Raw genomic sequence first — 26092 nt, forward strand, 5'->3', positions numbered from 1 at the left:
TTGGTCCCCATACAAAGTACTATGAAAAATAAAGAGCGGCCAGGGGACACGGGTTATCGTTAACCGATCGTCATAAATTTTTGTAGAGATCATTTTTTAGGCACAATAATGAACTCCTAAAGTTTTTTCATCGATTGGACCATAATTGCGGCCTTTAGAAAATGTTCGTGAAAATGCACCTTTGACCCTATACAAATTACTATGGAAACAAAGATCGCTCGGTAGATACGGGTTAACGTTAACCAATCCCCGTAAAATTTCATATATAAGGTTTTTGCATCAAATGGAAACAAATTTAGGAGCTAGGAGCTCCAAAATAAAAATATTTTGTTTTTTTGGGTCGCCCTAATATACAAACTTTAATAACACATTGTTGAAATATGCTCTGTGTACGAATTAATAGTGGTTAGGGCTCGTATATGTAGAAGACCTTTAGAAGGTCACCTATGTACAGGTGATCTCTAGAAGGTTTGCTATGCATAGACGATCTCTAGCACCATGTAAGTCCTAAACAAAAACCGTAATACGGAAATTACCAATTTATATCTCAAACCCTATATCGATTACAAAAACACACACTTATATACATACATATTTTAATAAATACATACATCAATTAATAAAGCAAATGGATTTCATTTAACACTATCAAATGCCAATTAATTATTCAGAACATTGGATATTCATAATTGCTTTTCATTAATTTGTTTCAAAAAATTCATTTTTTTCAAGTAGCTAAAGAACTCAACACGCATATATGATTTAAAAACAATTTCAATATTTCAACGTCCAGAAACAAAATTGTTCCCAAAAATAGGCCATAGTGTTGCGATAGCAGAAATATTTGCACGAATTCTGAGATAATACCCATCCCATCCACCTCCTATGACTATAAATCAAATTTTCAAATTGAATTCAAGTGAATTCGTAATCGAAGTGAATGAAAAGCAAACATTCACTATTGCTCAGACTTCAATTTGTTTATTGACTGATGTTTAAACAAACACACACACAGATAACAACATTATCCAAAGCTTTTTTATATTTGAGGAATTGAAAAAATAAACAAATGTGCGAATGTATGATCATACAATAGGTCGTATAGGAATAATGATTTTATTACTTGATAGATCATATAAAGCGTATAAAAGAGTGGTTGGTTTAGAAACATTTTCATAAACATGTTGAGCTACATAATTTCCATCAACATGTGGAACTTTATAGGCGTGGATTTCTAAACATTATTTTCATCAACATGTTGAACTTTATAGGCGTGGATTTCTAAACATTATTTTCATCAACATTTTGATCTTTATAGGCGTCGATTTCTGAACATTATTTCCATCAACATGTTGAACTTTATGGGAGCGGTTTTTTAAAGATTATTTCCATTAACATGTTGAACTTTATAAGCGTGGATTTCTAAACATTAATTTCATCAATATGTTGAACTTAATACGCGTGGATTTCTTAACATTATTTCCATCAACATGTTGAGCTTTATAGGCGTGTATTTCTAAACATTATTTCCATCAACATTTTGAGCTTTATAGGCGTGGATTTCTAAACATTATTTCCATCAACATGTTGAACTTTATGGGAGCGGTTTTTTAAAGATTATTTCCATCAACATGTTGAACTATATAGGCGTGGATTTCAAACATTATTTCCATCAACATGTTGAACTTTATGGGAGCGGTTTTTTAAAGATTATTTCCATCAACATGTTGAACTATATAGACGTGGATTTGAAACATTATTTCCATCAACATTTTGAACTTTGTGGGAGCGGTTTTTTAAAGATTATTTCCATCAACATGTTGAACTATATAGGCGTGGATTTCAAACATTATTTCCATCAACATGTTGAACTTTATGGGAGCGGTTTTTTAAAGATTATTTCCATCAACATGTTGAACTATATAGGCGTGGATTTCAAACATTATTTCCATCAACATGTTGAACTTTATGGGAGCGGTTTTTTAAAGATTATTTCCATCAACATGTTGAACTATATAGGCGTGGATTTCAAACATTATTTCCATCAACATGTTGAACTTTATGGAAGCGGTTTTTTAAAGATTATTTCCATCAACATGTTGAACTATACAGGCGTGGATTTCAAACATTGTTTCCATCAACATGAACTATATAGGCGTGGATTTCAAACATTATTTCCATCAACATGTTGAACTTTATGGGAGCGGTTTTTTAAAGATTATTTCCATCAACATGTTGAACTATATAGACGTGGATTTCAAACATTATTTCCATCAACATTTTGAACTTTGTGGGAGCGGTTTTTTAAAGATTATTTCCATCAACATGTTGAACTATATAGACGTGGATTTCAAACATTATTTCCATCAACATGTTGAACTTTGTGGGAGCGGTTTTTTAAAGATTATTTCCATCAACATGTTGAACTATATAGGCGTGGATTTCAAACATTATTTCCATCAACATGTTGAACTTTATGGGAGCGGTTTTTTAAAGATTATTTCCATCAACATGTTGAACTATATAGACGTGGATTTCAAACATTATTTCCATCAACATTTTGAGCTTTGTGGGAGCGGTTTTTTAAAGATTATTTCCATCAACATGTTGAACTATATAGACGTGGATTTCAAACATTATTTCCATCAACATTTTGAGCTTTGTGGGAGCGGTTTTTTAAAGATTATTTCCATCAACATGTTGAACTATATTGGCGTGGATTTCAAACATTATTTCCATCAACATGTTGAACTTTATGGGAGCGGTTTTTTAAAGATTATTTCCATCAACATGTTGAACTATATAGGCGTGGATTTCAAACATTATTTCCATCAACATGTTGAACTTTATGGGAGCGGTTTTTTAAAGATTATTTCCATCAACATGTTGAACTATATAGGCGTGGATTTCAAACATTATTTCCATCAACATATTGAACTTTATGGAAGCGGTTTTTTAAAGATTATTTCCATCAACATGTTGAACTATATAGGCGTGGATTTCAAACATTATTTCCATCAACATGTTGAACTATATAGGCGTGGATTTCAAACATTATTTCCATCAACATGTTGAACTTTATGGGAGCGGTTTTTTAAAGATTATTTCCATCAACATGTTGAACTATATAGACGTGGATTTCAAACATTATTTCCATCAACATTTTGAACTTTGTGGGAGCGGTTTTTTAAAGATTATTTCCATCAACATGTTGAACTATATAGACGTGGATTTCAAACATTATTTCCATCAACATGTTGAACTTTGTGGGAGCGGTTTTTTAAAGATTATTTCCATCAACATGTTAAACTATATAGGCGTGGATTTCAAACATTATTTCCATCAACATGTTGAACTTTATGGGAGCGGTTTTTTAAAGATTATTTCCATCAACATGTTGAACTTTATGGGAGCGGTTTTTTAAAGATTATTTCCATCAACATGTTGAACTATATAGGCGTGGATTTCAAACATTATTTCCATCAGCATGTTGAACTTTATGGGAGCGGTTTTTTAAAGATTATTTCCATCAACATGTTGAACTATATAGGCGTGGATTTCAAACATTATTTCCATCAACATGTTGAACTTTATGGAAGCGGTTTTTTAAAGATTATTTCCATCAACATGTTGAACTATATAGGCGTGGATTTCAATCATTATTTCCATCAACATGTTGAAGTATATAGGCGTGGATTTCAAACAATATTTCCATCAACGTGTTGAACTTTATAGACGTGGATTTTTAAACAATATTTCCATCAACATGTTGAACTTTAAAGTCATAGATTTTTAAACAATATTTTCAAAAACATGTCGATCTTTATGAGCTTGGATTTTTAAAATTTGTTTTCATCAGCATGTTGAACTTTATAGACGTGGGTTTCTAAGGATTATTTCCATCAAATTGTTGAACTTAATAGGCCTGGATTTTAAACAATATTTCTATCAACATGTTGAACTTTATAGGCGTGGATTAATAAAGATTTTTTTCCATGAACAGGTCGATATGAACTACTGTACGAGCACATGTTTCTATAAAAATCCAAAAATCATTCAACTATAAAAACACAAACAAATGTACTGCAAATATTCGACATAAAAAGAATAGTGTTTTCTTTTTTTTTAATTCAATGTTTACGTTCTAGACTTTTTGCACACCAACTAACTGTCCTATCAAATTCTAACACGCTGCTGGCAGAATACGCACTACAATTTGCAAACTAAATACAATTGCTGGCAAAAAAATTAGAGGTGTTTCAGATGAAAGAAAATCAGTAAAATTAAAAGAACCAATGTCACCAATGACGAACAATGATTAAATAGATTTGTAAATTCAGTTCGTAAAGTTGTTCAAATTAAAATCAAACGTTCCCTCCCAATTCCTTTTTACCTCATAAACATTTCCAGCAATTTACTCCTACTATTGCTGCTGAAAGACAAGCAATTGTTTAAGAGCTCTTCAAACGCTTGAGTTCTTTTCAGGCAATCAGTCAGGCAGTCACTCAATCTTTCAGTTGATCTGTTTGTCAGACATTTTTGTTATTGTTATTTATTCCATTCCATTAAATAATCCTTTCCGGGTGATTTACATTAGTCTGTTAGTTAAAAGGTCTTGTCTGTATATTGGATACTATTCAAAAGTCATGCAATCTGATACCCGCCTATAAGTCTCCAGATCATTATTTGACTGCATTTGTTGTATTTTCTGCCACATGTTGCATTGTTCCACTTGTGAATTTTGTTGTTGTTCTTGTTGTAATTGTCGTGTGGGCATATGAATGAGATTCTTTATAAGATTTGGAGGTTTTGCATTACACCGAAACAGTTGACATTCGCAAATGGAAAATGGTAATAACGAAAACAGTTTGTACGTTTTTGAATTTTATAAACATAAGTTTCACAAGGGTGTATATGTTTGGGGAAATTTTCATCAACATGTTGAGCAATAAAAGTGGGGATACTTCTAGGAACATTTTAGCAACAAGTTGTCATTTAAAAGGGAAACTTTTTCAATATAACTTTTAGAAAATTATACAAAATAATGTTTTTATCAGCATAAACGTGGATTTTTAAGTTGATATTTTAAGATCGGAGATTTTTAATAATATTTTTACCAACATGTTCTGCTACACAAGCAAGGATTAATTTTCATCAAGATTTTCGGTTGCACATGCAATTGTTTATAAAAATATTTTCATCAACATGTTGGCATACACAAGTGTGGAATTTTAGATAATTTTCATCAATTTGTTGAGCTATAAAGCCCGGCTTTTTACAATATTTCCATCGAACATTTTTAAAAATCTTCTTTTATCACAGGTTGCGTTTTATGAAGCCAACCTGTAGTTAGTTATTCATAATTGTAGGTGTATTCTTTATTCATTCGTTCATTCATAAAATTGATTTCATGTTCACAAATGTTCTTAGACTTTTTGGCAAGTTCACGCGACATAAATGAGCTTTACAAAAAGTCGACAAAACATTGACATTAATACATTCCGGCATTAAAACTCAACATGAATAGGTAATATGTACATTTGTAAAATTTTTGCATTAAACCAAATGACTAGATTCAGAGGGTAATGTTTTACTTATTTTCAATGTGTTGAGGTGGAAGTGAGTGGCCAATAGTTCCCTCCAGGTTAAGAATTTTTGTATATTTGACTTGAATGTTCTCTTAGCAAAATTTGATTCATAAATCTTACCGTGATCTTGTCAGCATTCGTGTGGAATTCATAAGACAAATGAATAAAGTAATAAACTACACCATGACATATGTCATATATTTATTAACTAAATAGCTCAGCAGTCTCAACAATTAATTTAATTCAGGTCATTTATTTAAATCTTTGCGGGATAAAGGTATGTCCGTAGACACCCAAGTACGGATAACATTAACTAAATTAATTAATAGTTTCATTAAAATATATGTTTCTCTCATAAAATACACATGTGTGGGGGCTTATAAACATTTTCAGCAGTATAATATGATGCTAAACAGTTTCATCAACAAGTTAAGCTACGCATTTTTATGATTAATTTCAACAGCAAGCTAGGATACACAAGCATGGATTTTCTTAAAAATTTGGATTTTTAAAAATACAACATGGATTTTAAGAATATTCTCATCAGCATGTTGGGCTACAAAATCATGGATATTTAAGAATATTTCTATCAACATGCTGGGCTACACAAGTGTGGATTTTTAAAAATATTTTCATCATCACATTGGTCTACAAAAGCGTGGATTCATAAAAATATTTTCATCAACATATTGACCTATACAAGCGTGGATTTTTAAAAATATTTTCATCAACACGTTGGTCTACAAACGCGTGGATTTATAAAAATACATATTTTCATCCGCATATTGGCCTATACAAGCGTGGATTTTTCAAAATATTTTCATCAACATCCACACAAGCGTGGATTTTTAAAAATATTTTCATCAACATGTTGGCTTACACAAGCGTGGATTTTTAAAAATATTTTCATCAACATTTTGACCAACACTAGCGTAGAGCTTTAAAAATATTTTTATCAACATGTTGGCCTACACAAGCGTGCATTTTTAAAAATAGTTCCATCAATATGCTGGCCTACGCAAGCGTGGATTTTTAAAAATATTTTCATCAACATGTTGGACTGGATTTTAAGAATATTCTCATCAGTATGTTGTGCTACAAGAGCGTAGATTTCAAGAATATTTCTATCAATATGCCAGGCAACACAAGCGTTAGTTTTAAAAATATGTTCGTCAACATTATGGTCTACAAAAGCGTGGATTTTTAAAAATATTTTCATCAACATGTTGGTCTACAAAAGGGTGGATTTTTAAAAATATTTTCATCAACATGATGGCCTACACAAGCTTGGATTTTTAAAAATACTTTCATCAACCTGTTGACCAACACAAGCGTGTTTTTTTAAAAATATTTTCATCGACATGCTGGCCTACACAAGCGTGGATTTTTAAAAAATATTTTCATCAACAAGTTGGCCTGCACAAGCGTGTATTTTTAAAAATACATATTTGCATCAACATGATGACCAACATAAGCGTGGATTTTTAAAAATATTTTCATCAACATGTTGGCCAACACAAACGTGGATTTTTAAAAATATTTTCATCAGGATGTTGGCCTACACAAGCGTGGATTTTTAAAAATATTTTCATCAGGATGTTGGCCTACACAAGCGTGGATTTTTAAAAATATTTTCATCAACATGTTGGGCTGCAAAAACGTGGGTTTTTAAAAACATTTTCATAAACATGTCGGCCTACAAAGCATGGATTTTTAAATCAACATGTTGGGCTATACAAGCGTGGATTTTTAAAATCATTTTCATCAACATGTTGGCCTACACGAGCGTGGATTTTTAAAAAAAATATTTTCATCAACATGTTGGCCTACACGAGCGTGGATTTTTAAAAAAAATATTTTCATCAAGATGTTGGCTATACAAGTGTCGATTTTTAAAAATATTTACATCAAAATGTTGGCCTACGCAAGATTGCATTCTTATAAATATTTACAAACGTGCATTTTTTTTCCACCGTGGTGCAATGGTATGCACACCCGCCTGGCACGTTGAAGGTCGTGGGTTCGATTCCCAGGCCAGTCAACATCAAACATTTTCAATGGTGGCAAAATACTCCTCAGTAATGTTGGCGACATTTCCCGAGTAAAGCTTGTCTACAAAAGTGGTGTCTTAAGACACGCCGTTCGGACTCGGCGACAAACAGTAGGTCCCATACCATTGAGCTAATATGAATCGGGGTGCACTCAATTGATATGAGAGAAGTCTCCCTTGTCCCGTATGGGATGTCTGTGGAACAATTATTATTAGGGGTGTCTTTTTATTTACTAAATGTTGCTGAAACATTTTTTCAGCAACTTTTCCTTTATACAACTGTCAAAATCTGCAACATTAGTAATAATTATTACAAATTATGACGTAAAAAGACACAGCTATTATATTTTTCAAAATATTTTCATCAACAAGCGTACATATTTATAAATAATTTCATCAATATGTTGGTCTACACAAGAGTGTACTTTTAAAAATATTTTCATCAACATGTGGGCCTACACAAGTGTGGATTTTTAAGAACATTTTCTTCAACATGTTTTCAACACTATTTTCATCAAAATGTTGTGTTATATAAGCGTGGATGCTTTAAGACTATGTCCGTCAACATTTTGAGTTTTATAAGCCTGCATATGTTTAGACTATTTTTATTGAAATATTCGAGCTTTATAAGCGTGGATATTTGAAGACGTTTTCATTAACATGATTTTATTATATTCTAGTAAATAATTTATTTTATTTTCCTCTCTTTTAATTTCAGATATCAATGAGTTAATACAACGAATTTCCTCTCTTTCTCCGGTTATTGTGACCAAATTAATCCTTAACTACCTACCTGCCCGTACACAAACACACAACCACCCCCAAAATGATAATGACGAAAAATTCCATGACCAAACGGAAAACGATTATATTTGCATGCTTTGGCATTGCCATTGGTCTTTGCATTGGAACGGTGCTGAAAAACTATCGAGCCCTGGAGATTGTCAAAAGATGTAACCTCAAACCGAATAATCAAAAAAATCCTTTTGAAATTATTGGCCTTAAACCCGAAGATACAATACAAAATTCTCAAAAGAATCTAGTATTTGTGGGAGTAATGACAGCGAAAAATTTCATCGAAGGACGAGCGAAAGCTGTCTACGATACATGGGGTAAAGAAGTCCCGGGGCGTATAGCATTTTTCAGTTCGGAAGGTTCATTCTCAGAGGAATTGCCAGTGGTGGGTTTGAAAAATGTCGATGATCGTTATCCTCCGCAAAAGAAATCGTTTATGATGCTGTACTATATGTATGAGAATTTCATAGATAAATTTGAATGGTTTATTCGAGCCGATGATGATGTCTATATAGAGCCGCAAAAATTGGAGAAATTTTTGAGATCAATTGATAGCTCAAAGCCACAATTTATAGGTGAGTTGTAAGGATCGCTCTTAATATAGCTTTTTGTGATTTTTTTTTAAATTCAAGGACAAGCTGGTAAGGGTAATAGCGAAGAATTTGGTCTATTGTCACTGGAGTTTGATGAAAACTTTTGCATGGGTGGTCCAGGTGTCATACTGAGTAGTGAAACTTTAAGGAGAGGTAAGTTATATGCAGTAATTTTCCGTACATTAGTTTTAACTAACAACATTTCTGTAATTTTTTAGTGGCCCCTCACATACCCACCTGCCTGAAGAATCTCTACAGCACCCATGAGGATGTGGAGGTTGGACGATGCGTACAAAAATTTGCCGGCATTCCCTGTACATGGAATTATGAGGTAAATTATTGGGAGGAATATTGAAGATGTTCTACAAAACTTAGTGTATTCTTTTCCTTTCAATTTTCAGATGCAATATATTCTTAGGCACAATTCCAGTGGCCGTGCTGCTTTTACGGGGAAGTTGAAACGCAAAGAGATACACAATGCCATTTCGTTGCATCCCATTAAACAGGCTCCTTTAATGTATCGCCTGCATTCCTATATTCAGGGTCTTAAAGCAGAGGAAATGCGCCAAGAATCTCTAATGCTGCACCGAGATATAAGACGCATGGCTAAATTTTTGGAAATTCCAGATGATAGTAAATACTTGGTGCCCGGAATAACTCTAATACCTGAAGAGGAGAATAGTAAACGCCATGTAGAAGATCATAATATATTGGGTAAGGTGATAATAGATTTTTTTCCAATTCCTGTATACAATTTAAATTTAACTCGAAGGGCCATATATAAAGAATGTTCTAGGGTCCCGCACTCAATATTTGAGTTAAGCAGCTACAAAATTTTTGAGATATGTAAAAAAGCTTTTAGATATTATATGTATAAGATTTCATTCTGGTCTTACAGTCTGATCTTCAAAGAGGAAACTTATGCGACTAATGCGAGAAAAGATTTTGGTTTTCCATGTTACATATCCTAAATGTGAAGATAACCAGCTCTTCTATAAGAAAAACTTATTGTTGCTCTATGATGTCCCACGGCGGCATCGGATTGACTCGGAACAACACAACACTCGTGTTCCGGCCAGCGGTTGTCAAGACAGTGTACACATGTTTGTATTTGTATCGAATGCCTGCTCTGGATTCATTTGTCCGTGTCGGGACGGAGGAAAACTTAGGACATATACTATTAAGCTCGGTTTGTCACATCCTCGTCCACCTCACTCAAACTTCGGTGAGATGCAATAGATGACAGGATTAGGTACATTTCAAGGGTTGTATGCTGCATGAACACAACCCTCCGTTAGACGTCGACATTATAATACGAGTCTTCCCCGCAGTCCACCCAACAGCAGCCGCACACGCAGATCTTAAAACCAGCCGTTGATATTTTTATCCCTGAAATGCATTCTTTTTGTAATTTAATTACAATCGACTCCGAGGTAAAATCGAGGAAAAAGTGGACTTAATGTGTCGGAAGAATGTCATGGTCGTGGCGGTGCAGGATACAAAGCTCAACAACAGCTGCAGCTTACAACGTACAGAGGAAGGATCGCACCAGAAGTGGAGGTGGGGGATTAGCTTTCTTATTGCACCAGTCTGTACTATACAGACCTCGCTTGAGCCTGGTAGAGCCAGGACCCGTACATGGAATGTATGAGGGTACCAGTCAGGTGTGGAACTGCCGACTCATCTTGGGGGACTTTAATGCTCATTATGTGATGTGACATTCGGTCCTTGGAAATGACCAGAGGCGTATAGTGTTGGCTGATCTGATTAATTGATTGATAGCTCTACGTTCTGCACTGTCAATGAGGACGCCCCGACCAGAATTAGCGGAGAATGTCATAGTTCGCCAGATATAAACATCGTGTCACCTGGTTTCTCTTGGATTAGACCATCACCCTATAATTGTCTCCATTAGCAGACTTGCGATACCATGACCTCTGAACGCAGCACTTTCATCATGGGAAAGTTAATTGGCCTAGGTTCAGAGAGTTCATTAATCACCGCTTCAGAGATCTACTCAACCCTTCTGATGTTCGGGTAGCAGAAAAAACGTTCCGAGATATCATCACTGCTGCAGCCACTCGCCATATAGCTGATGGTCGAATACTCGATGAGAGGCCAAATTTCACAGCCGAAACGTGGGAATTAGCAATTGAGCGTGATGCGATTTGTCGTGGTAAACTCAGTGAACCAAGAGTTAACAGGTTGTTAGGTGTGCATAAGCGGAACAAGTGGCTAAATCATCGGAATATTTGAAACATTGAAGCCGGAGTAAGTGAATTGTGGGCAACGGTTAAGTTACTCTCGCACCCTGGTAAGGAGGAAGATAGGACCTCAATCACGTTTGTCGACGTTACATTGACTGACCTGAAGTGATGCGCAAGTTATTTTAATCGACAGTTTGTCGAGCACCCGGGAGTGGCAGGGCAAATAGAAGAGTACTACGTCGGGTCAGATCTCTTGCTGCCGAGGATGAACCACCACAATTTACAATGGATCATGTCATCAGAAACGCTAAATCATCCAAAGCGTTGGGCTGGATGTGGCGGGAGTCGAGTATCCCACTAAAGTTTTCAAACTGTCACAAGTCATGCACATCCTTCCCGAAGTCTAAAAATTGGCAGGGTGGTTTCACTACTGACGTCAAGCAAGGATGCCAGCAAAGGTGAATCAGATAGACCGATTTCGCTTTTATCGCCCGTAGCAAAGACAATTGAGTCTTCCCCAGCGTCAGAAATAACTATCTAGTTGCCGAACATCAGCATTGGTTCCGTAGGCAGCACAGCACGAAAAAGCGCTACACGCCATTTCCACACATAGGTGTCGAGGACTCAACCAGAGCAAACCGTGTGATAGTGGCGTTTGACTTATCAAAATCCTTTGATACTGTCAAGCACTCAACCCTGGTTGAGGACATTGAGCACACTACCCTACCGATAATCAATTATATGTGTGGACACTAGTAGTACAAGAAGTCCAAGTTCCGTAGAGTGAAACAGGGAGTTCCCCAAGGTGGGACGATATCTCCGGAACTGTTAACATCTCCCTCTCCTGTATTCCGCCCCCTCCAGACAACATTAAGATCGTAACGTATACGGATAATTGTGCGGTCTTGGCCTCAGGTACTTTCCCTGATGTCATTTGTGAAAGTCTGAATTTCTATTTGCGATCTTATCAACTTTTTCCACTAAAGAAATATGCATGCCACATCTTTATGCGACAAGCTGTGAGGTAGGAACAAGGTCCTCAAGTCCCTAGCCGTCAGCACTTGAGGTGCAGATAATGAAACCTTGTTGACCACATATAATGCGATAGGTCGATCTGTGGTAAGCTCTGCGGCACCAGTGTGGTCCGCGAATATAAGTGCAACGCAATGGAAAAATATTCAAACCTGCCATAATGCCGAACTGAGGACAGCAACGGGGTGCCTCCCCATAATACCAGTGGACCATTTTCAGGAAGACACGAAGATTTTACAAGTACATCAACACAACAAGATGTTGTCGATCTGCTTGTGTGTTACCGCCATGAGCATCCCAGCCATAATGTAGTGGACAGGCTTCGCCCACCCAGGGACGTCATGATCTTCATGAGAAAACCTCTAGATCAACGGGTCTATCAGGCAGAATTAAGTATCATTCACACAGATGTAGTTGCGCAGGCAGTACAAAGTTACTGTGGGAATGCCGTACTCGGAAACCAGCTGCCAAAGCAAACACTAGTGGTTTTATCCCATTTAAGATCCGGACAATGCAGCCGCATCATATTTGCAACGAATTGATGGCACGATACCCAACACATGTCTTGCATGTGGATTGGGAACGCACGACACGCTAAATTTGTTTAACTGCCCAGCTAACTCTGATCACCTGTCTCCTGATGCTTTATGCGCCCAGCTAACTCTGATCACCTGTCTCTTGATGCTTTATAGACGCAGCCAGCCCAGATTGCATAGTTTTCGAATAACGATACAGAGGAAGCAGAACCAGATAACCGATTAAAATATACGAACGAATATGTTTGCGTTGATACAACAACACTTGATTCCTACAGGTTAAACTTATCTAACACATTCTGGAGTCCCTCTTAAGCCAATCTTATTTTCTATAGATTAATTTTTGATATTCAAAGCTCTCAATGTGTTTGCGTCGAGGAGCATGTAGCACTTCTCCAGAAAAGCGTACTTATCAAGTTCTCCTTCACCCGAGCATCTTCATTTTAAATAGCCTTGCGGATTCATGACTGACATTGGGTTGGGATTTCAATGTCCTCAACGGGATTTGTGAAACGATAGCTTTTAGCGTATAAGCCTCTTGCCAGTACCTGTTACAAGTAAGCATACTTTTGCTCGTTTATGCTACACTGTTTTTCTCCCAAGGGCTATCTGTCCGAGCACAGTTGCTAATCTAGTGAGCGTGGACGCAGGCTCTTCCATTCTGGGTGAATGGATGGTATTGGCATCAGCAGGTTTGCCGCTTGTTTAACCAATGCAGCGTAGAAGTCATCACCCTAATATAATAGTCGTTTATGATTCCCGTTGGGCGCCATTTTTAAAGAAATACAACAACGTAATAACGATCGTGTAACGACCGAACTCCCTCCACCATAAAAATATTCTGAACTTATATGGAATAATAAATTTTCTTTCTGTTACGGTAGTGTGCACCTATGTCTAAAATTTTAGGTGGAGAAGTTTTTTAACCACTGGATACAGTAAACATTGTAGCTAAAATACCATTATATAATTGCTTTTTTCATTTTTGTGACCACTGGGAACCTGAAATGTGAAATTACAGCTAGTCGGACACATCATGCAGCTAAAATCCTCAAAATATATAAAATCCGGAGGAACCGTTATATGGGGCTAAACCAAAACACGGACCAGTGTTGACAATTTTTGGTGGAGAAATGTTGTGAAAAACTGCACCCATAGAAAAAATGACAACATCCGTGTATGAAATGACCACATCCGTGTATGATAGTTTATCAACCACGTTTGGTGTCAAAATGAGCACGCCGTTGTCATTTTGACATCGAGATTTTGACAACGGTTTCAACAACAAACGTGCATGAAATGAGCACATACGTGGTCATTTCGAGCACGCCCCGTTGTCAGATTGTCAACGCTTCGTTGTCAGATCGTCAACGCTTCGTTGTCACATTGTCAACGCTCCGTTGTCAGATTGTCAACGCCCCGTTTTCAGATTGAAACCAATGGTGGTCATTTTTTTGATATCCGTTCCTTTCCCATTTTATACCCTTAGTAGAAGAAAGGAAACTTTTTGAAAAGTATTTTATTAAACGTAACCAATTACATAAATTCAATATAAATACATATTTTATTTGACAAAACAATTCGAATTACATATATGTATATAATGTATAGAAACAGATTAAATTAACTTAACTCTGAAATAAACTTTTCCATTATTCATAAGATATAAGTGAAATGGTTAAGTAATAAAGTCTAAAATTGGTATTTAAAAAGTTGTATCCCCCTTCAGAGAACCAACTTCGTACGAAGCTCTTGCATCGGACAACTTCGGCCATTCTAGACGAAATGTATGGCTACTTAAATTTTTTATATATCTTTGCCGTTTTTTTAAAGATCTTTTCCATTTTCGCAGATCGATCCCCAATCTTTACATTCTCTTAGTATCCTTAGCTTTCAATGAATTTTCAACTGATTCATCAACATCGGGAACATCTTTGTTGCAAAAATTAGGAGACGTGTGAGTTGCTGCTTTGCTTGTGCTAGGCTCTGAATTCAAAAGCTTTATTTTTTGGACTTCTTGTTTCTATACTTGGCATAAAGTTTTCCGCTTGCGTTGTTCTTTCCTTTTCTTGAAATGTAATAATGATCCTAAAAATAAAGACGTTTTATAAGTTAAGAAACTACATAATCAGATACGTTATTTATATTGTTAATCTTACCCTCATTTCGTTTTCAAGAGGAAAAACGGAACAAATTTCGTCCAATATGCGCATATAGTCTTGAGCGTAAAGAGTGACATTTTGGTTAAAATATCTTCAATAATTATATTAATTATATCATCTCTTTGCTCGTCACTTAATTTCTTATTAGCACTACTACATTCAAGCCCTAGTTTCCCCTTCGAGGTATGTGTTAACAATTCCTTTAGATCCTATATTAAATAAAAAACTACATTAACTATGCTTACACAAATATTACTCTTACTTTACCTCTGACAGAATTCCTTTGGCTTTTGAGCAGTTCGAACCTGTAGTGTCGGGAGTACCGGGAGTACCAGGAGTACTTGCAGGTGTCTCGTTGCGTTTCCACCATTCACCTATTTTAGATGGAACTGACATAGTTTCGTCATCAATCCCGAGCTATTGTTATGACAATATTAATACTGAGTTCAACACTGTAATACAAATAATACGTACCTCTCGTTTTTTCCAAGCAAAGAGCTTTTCTCTGAATTCAACACGCAGTCCCAAGGTGGCACTGCTTCCTTTAAATCTTCTTTTTTCAAGTACTGCAAACTGCGAAATATTACATGTGATGCTAAAAGAACAAAAAAGAATATTCTTTGTTAATTACACTGATTAACTGAAAACTTCATTTTTATTTACTTACATTTCTGCATTTGCTGCAATGGCTTGTATCGCGAACCACAACAATATTGCCATCGATTTCTAGCAACTCACCAATTATATTTTGATATTAATTTCTTGAATATTATTCATTTTCAATAAATTTTTTGCACAATGCGTCCTTTCTCTTTCAATAACACAAAAAAATGGTAAATATGCAGCCGATTGCACACGAGTAAAAAAATGACAACGGTGGTGCATGATTCATGCACGTCGGTGTACAAAGTAACAACGGTGGTGCATGATGTATGGAGGTGGTGGTACATAATTCATACACGTCCGGTGTGAAATTGACAACGACCGTGTATGAATCATGCACCACCGTTGTCATTTTTTACTCGTGTGTAATCGGCTGCAATTACCAATATTAAAAACGCAACGTTGTCATTTTGAGCACATCGGTGGACAAATTAAGCACGGCCGTTGTTGGTACCGAAAGTTGACCACGTCTCGGTGTCAATTTGAGCACGTTCGTGTACAATTCACCAAAAGCCGTTGTTGAAAAAAATAACAACGGGTCGTTGCGAAAATGACAACATACGTGCTTGATTTCGCAACGGGGTTTTTCCCTCAGTGTGGGAATCTCAAAATTACAGTTAGTTCGGACCAAAATTTTTTAATTAAACTCCTCAAAACACCTAAAATCCAGAGGAATGGGGGCTATACCAAAAGCTGCAGCTAAAATTCTGAGGTATTGTTATGTGGGGGCTATATCAAAACATGGACCCATCTTGACAATTTTTGTTGGAGGAGTTTTGTGAAAACTGGAAATCTCATATTACAGCTAGTTTGGACAAAAACTGCAGCTAAAATTCTGAGGTATCGCTATGTGGGGGCTATATCAAAACATGGACCTATCTTGACAAATTTTTTGGAAGAGTTTTGTGACCACTGGGAACATCAAATGTCAAATTACAGCTAGTTGGACAAAAAAGTTAGCTAAAATCCACTACACAAAAACACGTACCTATGTTTAAAATTGTACCTAAAATCCTCATATACCTAATACCTAAAATCCATATTTGAACTTGACCTGCCTATAGAAAACATACATTAAATACCCTCCGTACTAAGTTTACTTTTTATTCCAAGTAGAATTTTGAATATCTTTTATTGCTATTCATGACAGAATTGTTTTCCATTACCAATACACGCGGCATAGGCCATTAAATGAGGAATGACATTTTGTTCCATTGTTCCGGAGAATAAATGAGCCTGTGGTCCTCGAGCAAATATGGCAACATCTTCCCCGGCATGTGAACCCATTTTTGTGTGGATATAACTCGGTTTGATCATGTCTGAAAGTATTAAAGTTCAAGTGATATTTTATGTTGAACCCCAAAAACTACAGAGATCGGCAATACATACAATCATCATATTTGTGTGTTGATAAATCCAAACGTTTACCATTTTCATCTTGATATTGTTGTGGTCCCAAGGCATAGTTCAGCACACTGTACGGTATACCCTCTAGATCTCGATTAAATTGATTTAAACCCAATATCGGATTACCACGACCAGGATAACCAGATATTGACATGGTATGGGAATGATCTGCTGTTACCACCACTAAAGTTTCCTCTTCATTTGTCATATCCAATGCCGAACGTATGGCTTCATCAAATTCTAGTGTTTCATCCAATGCATAACCGGCTATGGTGTTGTGATGGCCATGATCAATGCGTCCTCCCTCAATGAAGAGGTAGTAGCCTTTATTGTTTTTCTCTAACATTTTTATGGCAGCTTCTGTCATATCTTTTAGCCGTGGTTGTGTATCCTTGGCCTTGGCATTATATTCCATGTGCGAGGTGTGAAATAGACCCAAGAGTTTGGAAGTTTCTTTAAAATTAACGGCCTTGAGGTCTTCAAGGTTACTCACAAGTTTGCCATGTGGATTATGGGATAACCATTCTTCAACCAAATTCAAACCATCTCTGCGTTCTCCTTGCACACCAAAGGCATCATGTTGTGAATTTGGAAGGAATTTCTTAAAACCTCCTCCCATGATGACATCGAAGTACTTGCCCGGTTCATTTTGTATCAATTGTTTGGCAATATCAACACAGTGACCATTTGTATAGCCCTTGGATTTTAAAATATCGTAATCACTTTCCCAATTCCTATTGGCTACATGGGCATAATTGCCCGATGGACTTGCATGAGTTACGGTAGTTGTGGTAACAATGCCAGTAGCTTTGCCTGCCCGTTGAGCCCATTGTGCTATGGATTCGGTGTGATAAACGGGATTTGAACTCAGGGAACAATTGTTGAAGGTAACATGACCATTTACACCAATCATCAGAAGATTGGTTTTAACGCCTGTTAAGTAGGCAGTGGCGGAGCAAGCTGAATCAGCAGTTTGACCATTTGTACAATAGGTCTAAAATTGGGAAAGAAGACAGATACTCTATATAACTTATTGTGAATATTAAACCACCCTCCTTACCTTACTCAAGCCGGAAAATGGAAATTTTTCCATTGTCAACAACGATTCTTCTCCCGTACGACCTTCACGCTGCCCCTTAAGTATGCGTGCTGCTGTCAGGGTACTTATTGACATCCCATCTCCCAAAAAGAATATTATATTTTTAGCCTTTTTATTTTTAAGACGAAGTTCGGCACGCTGCTTTACCGCGCTTTGGGCATTTTCAATCCAAAATTTTGAATCTTTCTCCGCAGAGGGCGTTATTTTATTTTGGGCCAAATCTCCGGGTACATTTCTGCCAATATGCGAGGCTTGCTGTTCGAAAATTTCACCATGATATAAATCTTCATCAAATTCTGGAACTCTATACAATTGGGAGCTGCCAATGTATAACACAAGTAAGAAGATAATCACTAATGTCCTTGAAGGAGTTACGATCATTTTTCTCCTTTTTTTGCTATTTGTTGATAGTTCTGCTCAGTCTTCACCTATTTTATTCAAATAAATGAAATTTCTTTTTATTCTGAACGTTTATTTAAGCCTTTTTAAAGTTCATATCTCCTACAACCAATTTCTCAGACATATGTAGGCGGCTTCTTTTTGCAGCCACATATCACTGTTTTCCTACTGTGAGGCCCATTTAATGGCGATAAGCTTAACAATTGTTTCAGGTTAGAAACTTGCAACACGGAATTGATAAACACAAAACAACATGAGACTTTATAGTACCGTTAGGAATAGAAAATATGTATGTATGTATGTACTTCGACGAAGTTCGCTTTGCATTAAAAACTAACTTTTTGGAAAGCTACAATTGGTTTTTAAGCAAGAAAAAGGGGTTAGACTTTAGGCATTTTTTGAAGATTTCCCTATATTTTTTTGACTGAACTAGCTGTAATTTTACATTTTAGGTTCCCAGTGGTCAAAAATTCTTCTCCACCAAAAATCGTAAGCATATGCAGGTCAACGTTTCGTTATAGCCCCCATAAAATGGTATCTCCCGATCTTAGCTATTTTGAAATGTCAGATACATTTTTCGACCAAACTAGCGGTAATTTTAAATTTGAAGTTGAAAAATTGTTAACATAATTCCATGTTTTGATGAAGCCCCCATTAAAAGGTACCTTCCGATATTAGGTGTTTTCAGGATTTTAGCAACATTTGTTGACCGAACTATCTGTAATTTGACGTTTGAGGTTCCCAGTGGGTATAAAACAAAACTTGTTAACATAAGTCCATGTTTTGGTATAGACCCCATAAAACGGTACCTCCCGATTTTCGGTATTTTAAAGATTTTACAAACATTTTTTTTGACCAGACTACCTGTAATTAACCATTATCAGTGGTCACGAAACTTCTCCACCCTAAATCTCAACATAGGTCCATGTTTTAATATATCCCCCATAAAATGTTTAACCGAACTACCTGTAATTTGACGGTTGAGGTTCACAGTGGTCACAAAACTTCTCCACCAACTTCACCACCAACATAGGACCATGTTTTGGTATAGCCCCCACATAACCATACCTCTGGATTTTATATGTTTTGAGGAGGTTAGCTAAATTGTCGGTCCGACCTAGCTGTAATTTGACATTTGAGGTTGCCAGTGATCACAAAACTTCTCCACCAAAAGTTGTCAACATAGGTCCATGATTTGGTACAGCCCCATATAACGGTACCCTCCGATTTTCGGTATTTTGAGGATTTAAGCTACAATATTTAAACGACTGCCTGTAATTTGTCGTTTGAGTTTCCCAGTGGACACAACATCTCTCCGCTAAAAATTGTTAATATAGGTCCATGGCTATACCAAAGCCACTATAAGACGGTACCTCCAGATTTTAGGTGTTTTCAGGATTTTAGCTACATTTGTTGACCAAACTATCTGTAATTTTCGGTATTTTGAAGATGTTAGCTAAAATATTTAAGGGAACTTCTAGGAATGTGGCAGTTTCGATGGGATGTAACCACTGATCTACTGAAGTTAGTTGAGTAGGTTTGGTGGAGCAGCTGGAAAGGTGCAGTGTTTCGTGCGGGACTGTGGTCATGCTAGGCAAATGTTTCGCACGGTGTCATCGATCCTTGCCCAATAGAAATTCAGACTCCTGCATAGTACAGCCAAAACTACTCTGGTTTTTCGTGGCAGCTGACGCTGCGATAAATGGGGGATGTTTCCGAGTACCGCATTCGCACGATAGCTGTCTATGGCATCTGCGACTGCATCTGTGTGAATGCTATTCAAATCTTTTTGATAGGCTTGCTGATGTAGTAGTTCTCTCTTGTAACATTGAACCTCTCTTTCTGAATCATGAAGACCCTCCTGACATGCCTCTGGGGGGAAGTACTATCCACCATATGTTTGTTGATTAGGATGGCTCTCAAGGTAATATCCTAGCAAGTACTACAACGAGAACAGACCACTGTGTTGTCGTACTGAAAGAGTCGTCATCTCCTTATGCAGAGAGTCCTATGATGACATGAAGAGGCACCCTGTTGCAGTTATCAGGGCGATATACTGAGAGTTTTGAATATTTTCCATCGCGTTGCACCTATATTCGCCGACCAAGCTATCGCGTTATATGTGATCAATAAGATTTGTTTATCTGCACCCCAAGTTCCGCAAGCTAGGGAGGTATAGGGGCGGATGTTTGCATAATCCTCGAGTAGAACAATGCGTTAAAATCAATCAAATAAGAGTTCAGTCTTTCACTAATGATGCCTGAAAATGTACCAATGTACCAAGATCATACAATCATCTGCATACGTTATGATCTCAATGCCGTCTGGAGGGGGTGGAATGCAAGAGAGGTAGAGGTTTAACAGTTCCCCACCTTAGGCAACTACCTGTTTCACTCTACGAGGCTTGGACTTGTTGTTCGTGGATTCCACGTACTACTGACGTCGACACATACATATAATTGATTATCCAATGTTTCAAACTTGACTGGAGGGTAGTCTACTCGATGTCGTAGAGTACTTGACTGTATCAAAGGCTATTGATAAGTCAAGCACCACCATCACTTTTCTATCACACAGCTTGATCTGGTTATGTCCTCGACTAATATGTGTGCTGCGCTGTTGTCGTGCTGTGCTGCTTACGGAACCCATGCTGATGATCGGCAACTGGATAGCTATTTAGTACGCTGGGAAGACTAAAGCCCGAAGGGTTTTTGCTACGGGCGACAAAGGCGAAATCGGTCTATACGATTCAAATTTGCTCGCATCCTTGCCTGACTTCAGTAGCGAGAACACCTTGACCATTTTCCAGTCGTCGGGCAGGATGTGGGTGGCTAGTGATAGGTTGAGAACTTTCGTGAGATACTGACTTCCGGCTCATCCCGCTGTTTCAGCATTACCGAGGAAATTCCATCAGGTACCAACGCTTTGGGTGATTTAGCGTTCCTGATGACATTCGCAACATCATCCATTGTAAATTGTGGTTGTTCCACCTCGGCAGGAATAGATATAATGTGACGTAGTACACTTCTTTTCGACGTGTCACTCCCGGGTTGATTGAAAAATTGTCGACTAAAATAACTTGCGCACCACATCGGATCGGTTAGTGTAATGTTGCCGAACGTGATTGAGGTCCTTCTTTCCAGGCTTCGAGAGTGACTTAACCGTTGCACTCAATTCACTTATTTCGGCTTCAATGTTTCAACTCTTCAGATTATTTAGTCACTTATTCCGCTTATGCTCACCGACCAACCTGTTAACATCCAGTGTCAGCTCCCTGACTCTGGGATCACAGGGGTTGGCTGGACGAAGCGTATCACGCTCATTTGCTAATCCCGTCGTCTTTGCTGGGAAATTTGGTCTCACTTCTGGTATTCGACCAGCACCCATGTCTCGGACCATCCACTCTGATACCAGGACATCTGAAGGGTCAGGCAGATCTCTGAAGCAGTGATTGGTGAACTCTCTGAAACGATGCCAACTAGCTTTCCCATGACTGATGAACGTGCGGCATTCAGAGGTGATGAAATCGGGCGGTCTGCTATTGGAGACTATTATGGGGAGATGATCTGATCCAAGAGAAACAACGGGTTGCCAGCTGAGGTCATTTGTCAGACCTCGTGACACGATGGTTATACCTGGCGAACTGTGACCTAATTCTGGTAGGGGCGTCCTCATTGACCATGCAAAACTTAGAACTATCAATCTCATGATGAGCATTAATGAGCATGACCAGACGGTTATGATCATCTGAAAGCGAGCTAATGTTGGCCCTTTAACCTGGAGTGCAGCTATTTATTGGCGAGATGTATACGTTAAGCAAATCTATCTCGGCAGTTCCAAACCTGACTGCTACCACAAAAAGTTTCATGGACGGGTCATTAGAGCTAGGCTCAAGGGAGATAGGTCTATATTGAACAGACTGGCGCAATAGGAAAGCTAATCCGCCACCTCCACCTCCAAACATCCTAAAGGATAGGGGATCTTATGAATGGATCTTATAGAAATAGAAGACCTCCTTAAGAGGTCTTATATACAAAAGTGACATCCTAAAGAGGTCTTATATACATAGACGAACTCCTAAAGGAGTCTTCAATTCTTTTTTTATACATAGAAGATATCCTAAAGGGGACTTCTATACGTAGAAGATCTCCTAAATGGGACTTCTATACTTCTTTAGGAGGACTTCTATACATAGGAGACCTCTTCAAGAGTCTTTTATGCATAGAAGACCTCCTAAAGAGAAATTCTTTTCATAATAGACCTCCTAAAGGCGTAGTCTATAAATACAAGACTTCCTACATAGAAGACCTCTCTTAAAGAGGACTTCTATACATAGAAAAGTTCCTAAAAAGAACTTATATTTATAAAAGTCCTCCTAAAGGAGTCTGTTATACGTAGAAGATGTCCTAAAGGGAACTTCTATACATCGACGATATCCTAAAGTGGACTTTTATATATAGAACACCTCTTAAAGGGGACTTCTATACAAAGAAGTCCTCATAAAGGATTCTTCTATACATAAAGAAATTCTAAAAAATCTATATATATGTACAAAGAAAACCTTCTCCTTATGTACATGAAAGACCTCCTAAAGGGGACTTCTATACATAGAAGACCTCCTAGAGTGGTATTGTATACAAAGAAAACCTCCTAAGATGGTATTGAGTGTATACCGTCCGACCAAGATGAAGTAAAGACAGCAATCAACCGGCCTACTCTGAAAGTACATACATCCATATATTTGAAGTTTTGGGGAATTCCTCAATTACGTTTTAAACTACTTACCGTTTGAGTTCTATACATACTTCTTAGGATTATTATTTTTAAGTGCCAATATCCAGAGGTGATTATTTCACAGCATTTGCACTTTGGTTGGTTATGAGGTTAGGTTACCATGTAAAAGTTTGTCATGTTTGGCTCCTTACTCTACACAGAAAAAATGATTACTGCATTTCAGGAATAGTGTTCATAAAGTCTTGCCAAGGTTCAACTTTCTGCATTTCATGAACGCCTTACATAAAGCAAAAAAATACGGTTTTTTTCTGAGAGATTGAAAAAAAAACAATTTTGGCGAGTTGTTGTTTTTGTTATTATTGACTAACAACCATGGTACAATAAGAAAGGTAGATGCATCGGCGAATTGCTACAACAAAGCAATTTTTTTTGTAATGTAATCTGTCAAAAATTTCGCCAAATGGTCTCTTGTTGTCTCTTTTTATCGCTTGTGTAGATGACCACGAGACCATTCAAAAGAAAACTATAACAAAGTTGAGAGCATTTACGAAACAAGAGAGAAAATGTGAGAGCAAATAGTGGTATATCGGGAAAAATATGAAAGTGCATCTCATGCAAATCTTACATATTTTTGAAAAAATAGTGGCTTTTGGATGGATATAAGAAACTGCATAAGATACATACAGTTAGTCAACTATATTATTGCAAACGGTGAATTTTTACAAATTTTGATGTTTAGTTAGCAATTACTACAAGAAATTCGTTCAATAATGTTGGGTTTTTTGTAAATATCTGTTTATTTACTTGTTAATGACAACATCAAGCCAACAAATTCAGAAATCGGACGGAAATAACAAAAACAACGGTCAAAAAGGATAGGTACCTGGTTTTTGCGGTGTCAACTAAATAATTGCAAAAAGAATGAATTTACAATAAAATCGTGGGATTTCCCCCCGATTTTTTCCAGTTAAGCATTTTTATGATTTATATGGTATGTGGACATGTGGATCCATAATTTTTATAATAAATTAATTTTTGTGTGTGTAACATAGACAGTATAATCAGAAAAAGAGAAAGTCAGGTAAACGGTTTCGGAAAATACGCTACATTTGGTCTATTCCAATAGTAATATAGTAAATCCAAAAGAGAAATCCTTAAAGTTACCTCTCGTAAGCTAAGAAGTGTATACAACATAATTTACCGCACCGAAAAAGAAGCCAGGCTCAAACTGAAGTCGTTACATGGCTGGCTCAAAATAGTAACCACACGAATTGACAGGAGAATGATTAAAGAAATTGACGAAAGAGCCCAAAGCAGCACCAGAAAATTGCATTATTTAATTAAAAATGATTTTGGAGTAAGTGTGTTACATGGAAGAGTCAGAAAAGTGCTACATAAGAACAAGCACTCATCTCGAGTGACTAGGTAAAAACCATTGCCCTCCCACAGCACAATATATAGAAACTATTCAGACTTGTTACAGACAACTTTTCATGCCATCTTTAGTATTAGGATGGCGTTATATTTTCTGATGAGACTAAAATTATGCTGTACTATCACGTTGGGTCTCAAAAAGTGTTGCGAAAGCCCCTTACATTTATGGAAAACCAGAATTTAATACATATTGTAAATTTCGGAAAACTGTCATTTATGGGGTTGTATACCAAGCAGTGACGTTGGTAACATCCAGATTTTGGAGGAAATAATGACAGAGGAAGTTCATTTAGATGTTTCAAAACAGGATTTAACCAAAAGCGTCAAGAAATTTAGGCCTTTTGGCCCTGAAAATTCAAACAAATTGCAATAGAAGTACTACCAAGACAACGTCCCTAAGCATAAATCTAATTTATGTAAGACTTGGTTATTATACAACTGTACCAAAGTCATTTACACCCCGTTCCAATGTCTAGATATTAACCCCATCGACAATTCATGGGTACACCAGAAGGAACAAGTTGGGAATAGGCCGCCCACCAACCTGGGGGTCTAAATAAAATGCAATAAAGAAGAATGGCAAAAAATACCATTGGAACACGACATTCCGAAACTTATTTATTAAATTCAGGGACGTTTACGAGCTGTTACTGATGTCCAAGGTGGGCATACGAAATATTAGAACCAACTTTTCGAAAAATACCGTGAAAGACTGAAAAGTTGTGAATTTTGCAATTATTTAGTTGACAGTGCAAATAATGAGTTGTTCTCATTTTTGTTAATTTTAAGAAAATGTTTAGTGAAATTTAGCTACTTTTTATTTTTTTATATTAATAAACATCTGTAAGAATTATACTGTTAACAAAAATATTAAAAATTCTATTTATTTATACCAGTAAAATGATGTTTTATTTTAAATTTTGTAATAATTTTGGGTTTGCAATAATTAAGTTGACTAACTGTATGTGGGGTATGAAAAAACTACATCACTAACGAAAATATGTAAAAATTCTTGAAATATTTTTTTCTGATGATTTTCTTTGATGATTTTCATGGGGAGCCAGTCTCTTAAATCGTAATGTAGTGTGTCAAGGGCTTCACCATCAATCTAAATTTAATTAGATAAGGTTAGATTTTTATGATTGGGGGTCATTTTCTAAACTTTTCAGGGTGATAATATTTTGTATGTAAAAGTTCGTCATAATTGGGCGCCATTTTCTAAACATTTCAGGGTAATAAATAATTACATATTTATTATAGACAACCAATGCATTTCCGCCTGATTGTCTTCCTACAATGCATCCAATTGAATTGAGCTACAATTTCAGAATTATTGCTTGAAACTCATTGGAAGTATGTGCTCAAACACCCAAAAAAATCGTCATAAGTCCTC

The 26092-nt window shown here is 36.7% G+C and overlaps 2 protein-coding genes and 1 long non-coding RNA gene across 16 annotated transcripts in view; 1 reads left to right on the top strand and 2 right to left on the bottom strand.

Moving 5' to 3' along the window:
• The window catches only part of Chsy (Chondroitin sulfate synthase), a 68885-nt gene that overhangs the window by 40535 nt on the left and 2258 nt on the right, over positions 1-26092 (top strand). For all 13 annotated transcript variants that reach the window (XM_073973299.1, XM_073973303.1, XM_073973310.1 and 10 more), the window contains exons 3-6: positions 8357-9008; positions 9066-9179; positions 9245-9357; positions 9428-9740. In XM_073973299.1, coding sequence (XP_073829400.1) covers positions 8465-9008; positions 9066-9179; positions 9245-9357; positions 9428-9740 — 1084 coding nt within the window. In that variant the 5' untranslated portion in view covers positions 8357-8464. The remainder of the gene's footprint in view (positions 1-8356; positions 9009-9065; positions 9180-9244; positions 9358-9427; positions 9741-26092) is intronic.
• On the bottom strand, positions 15089-15550 carry LOC141396570 (uncharacterized). Its single transcript, XR_012411193.1, has 3 exons — positions 15438-15550; positions 15231-15380; positions 15089-15172 (listed from the first exon to the last, which is right to left on the bottom strand). It is a non-coding gene; the product is annotated as an uncharacterized lncRNA (long non-coding RNA).
• Alp11 (Alkaline phosphatase 11) lies at positions 16718-19069 on the bottom strand. 2 transcript variants are annotated; one of them, XM_073979081.1, is made up of 4 exons: positions 18638-18704; positions 18094-18560; positions 17016-18027; positions 16727-16945 (listed from the first exon to the last, which is right to left on the bottom strand). In XM_073979081.1, the coding sequence occupies exons 2-4, from the start codon at positions 18511-18513 to the stop codon at positions 16764-16766; spliced, it is 1614 nt and encodes a 537-aa protein (XP_073835182.1). In that variant the 5' UTR covers positions 18514-18560; positions 18638-18704; the 3' UTR covers positions 16727-16763. The 2 variants fall into 2 exon arrangements, with proteins under 2 accessions (XP_073835181.1, XP_073835182.1); XM_073979080.1 differs by having other exon boundaries at positions 16718-16945; positions 18094-19069.

Source organism: Musca autumnalis, unplaced genomic scaffold, assembly GCF_047663935.1.
Source record: "Musca autumnalis isolate F117 unplaced genomic scaffold, ASM4766393v1 scaffold_3, whole genome shotgun sequence".
Lineage (NCBI taxonomy): Eukaryota > Metazoa > Arthropoda > Insecta > Diptera > Muscidae > Musca > Musca autumnalis.

What these genes read in the sequence shown, in the direction of transcription:
- Alp11 (XM_073979080.1), bottom strand. Translation starts at nt 18,513, where the DNA reads ATGATCGTAACTCCTTCAAGGACATTAGTGATTATCTTCTTACTTGTG. An exon ending in CATTTTCCGGCTTGAGTAAG is followed by an intron (nt 18,028 to 18,093) that starts GTAAGGAGGGTG and finishes TCCCAATTTTAG; the next exon opens with ACCTATTGTACAAATGGTCA. An exon ending in AACACACAAATATGATGATT is followed by an intron (nt 16,946 to 17,015) that starts GTATGTATTGCC and finishes TAATACTTTCAG; the next exon opens with ACATGATCAAACCGAGTTAT.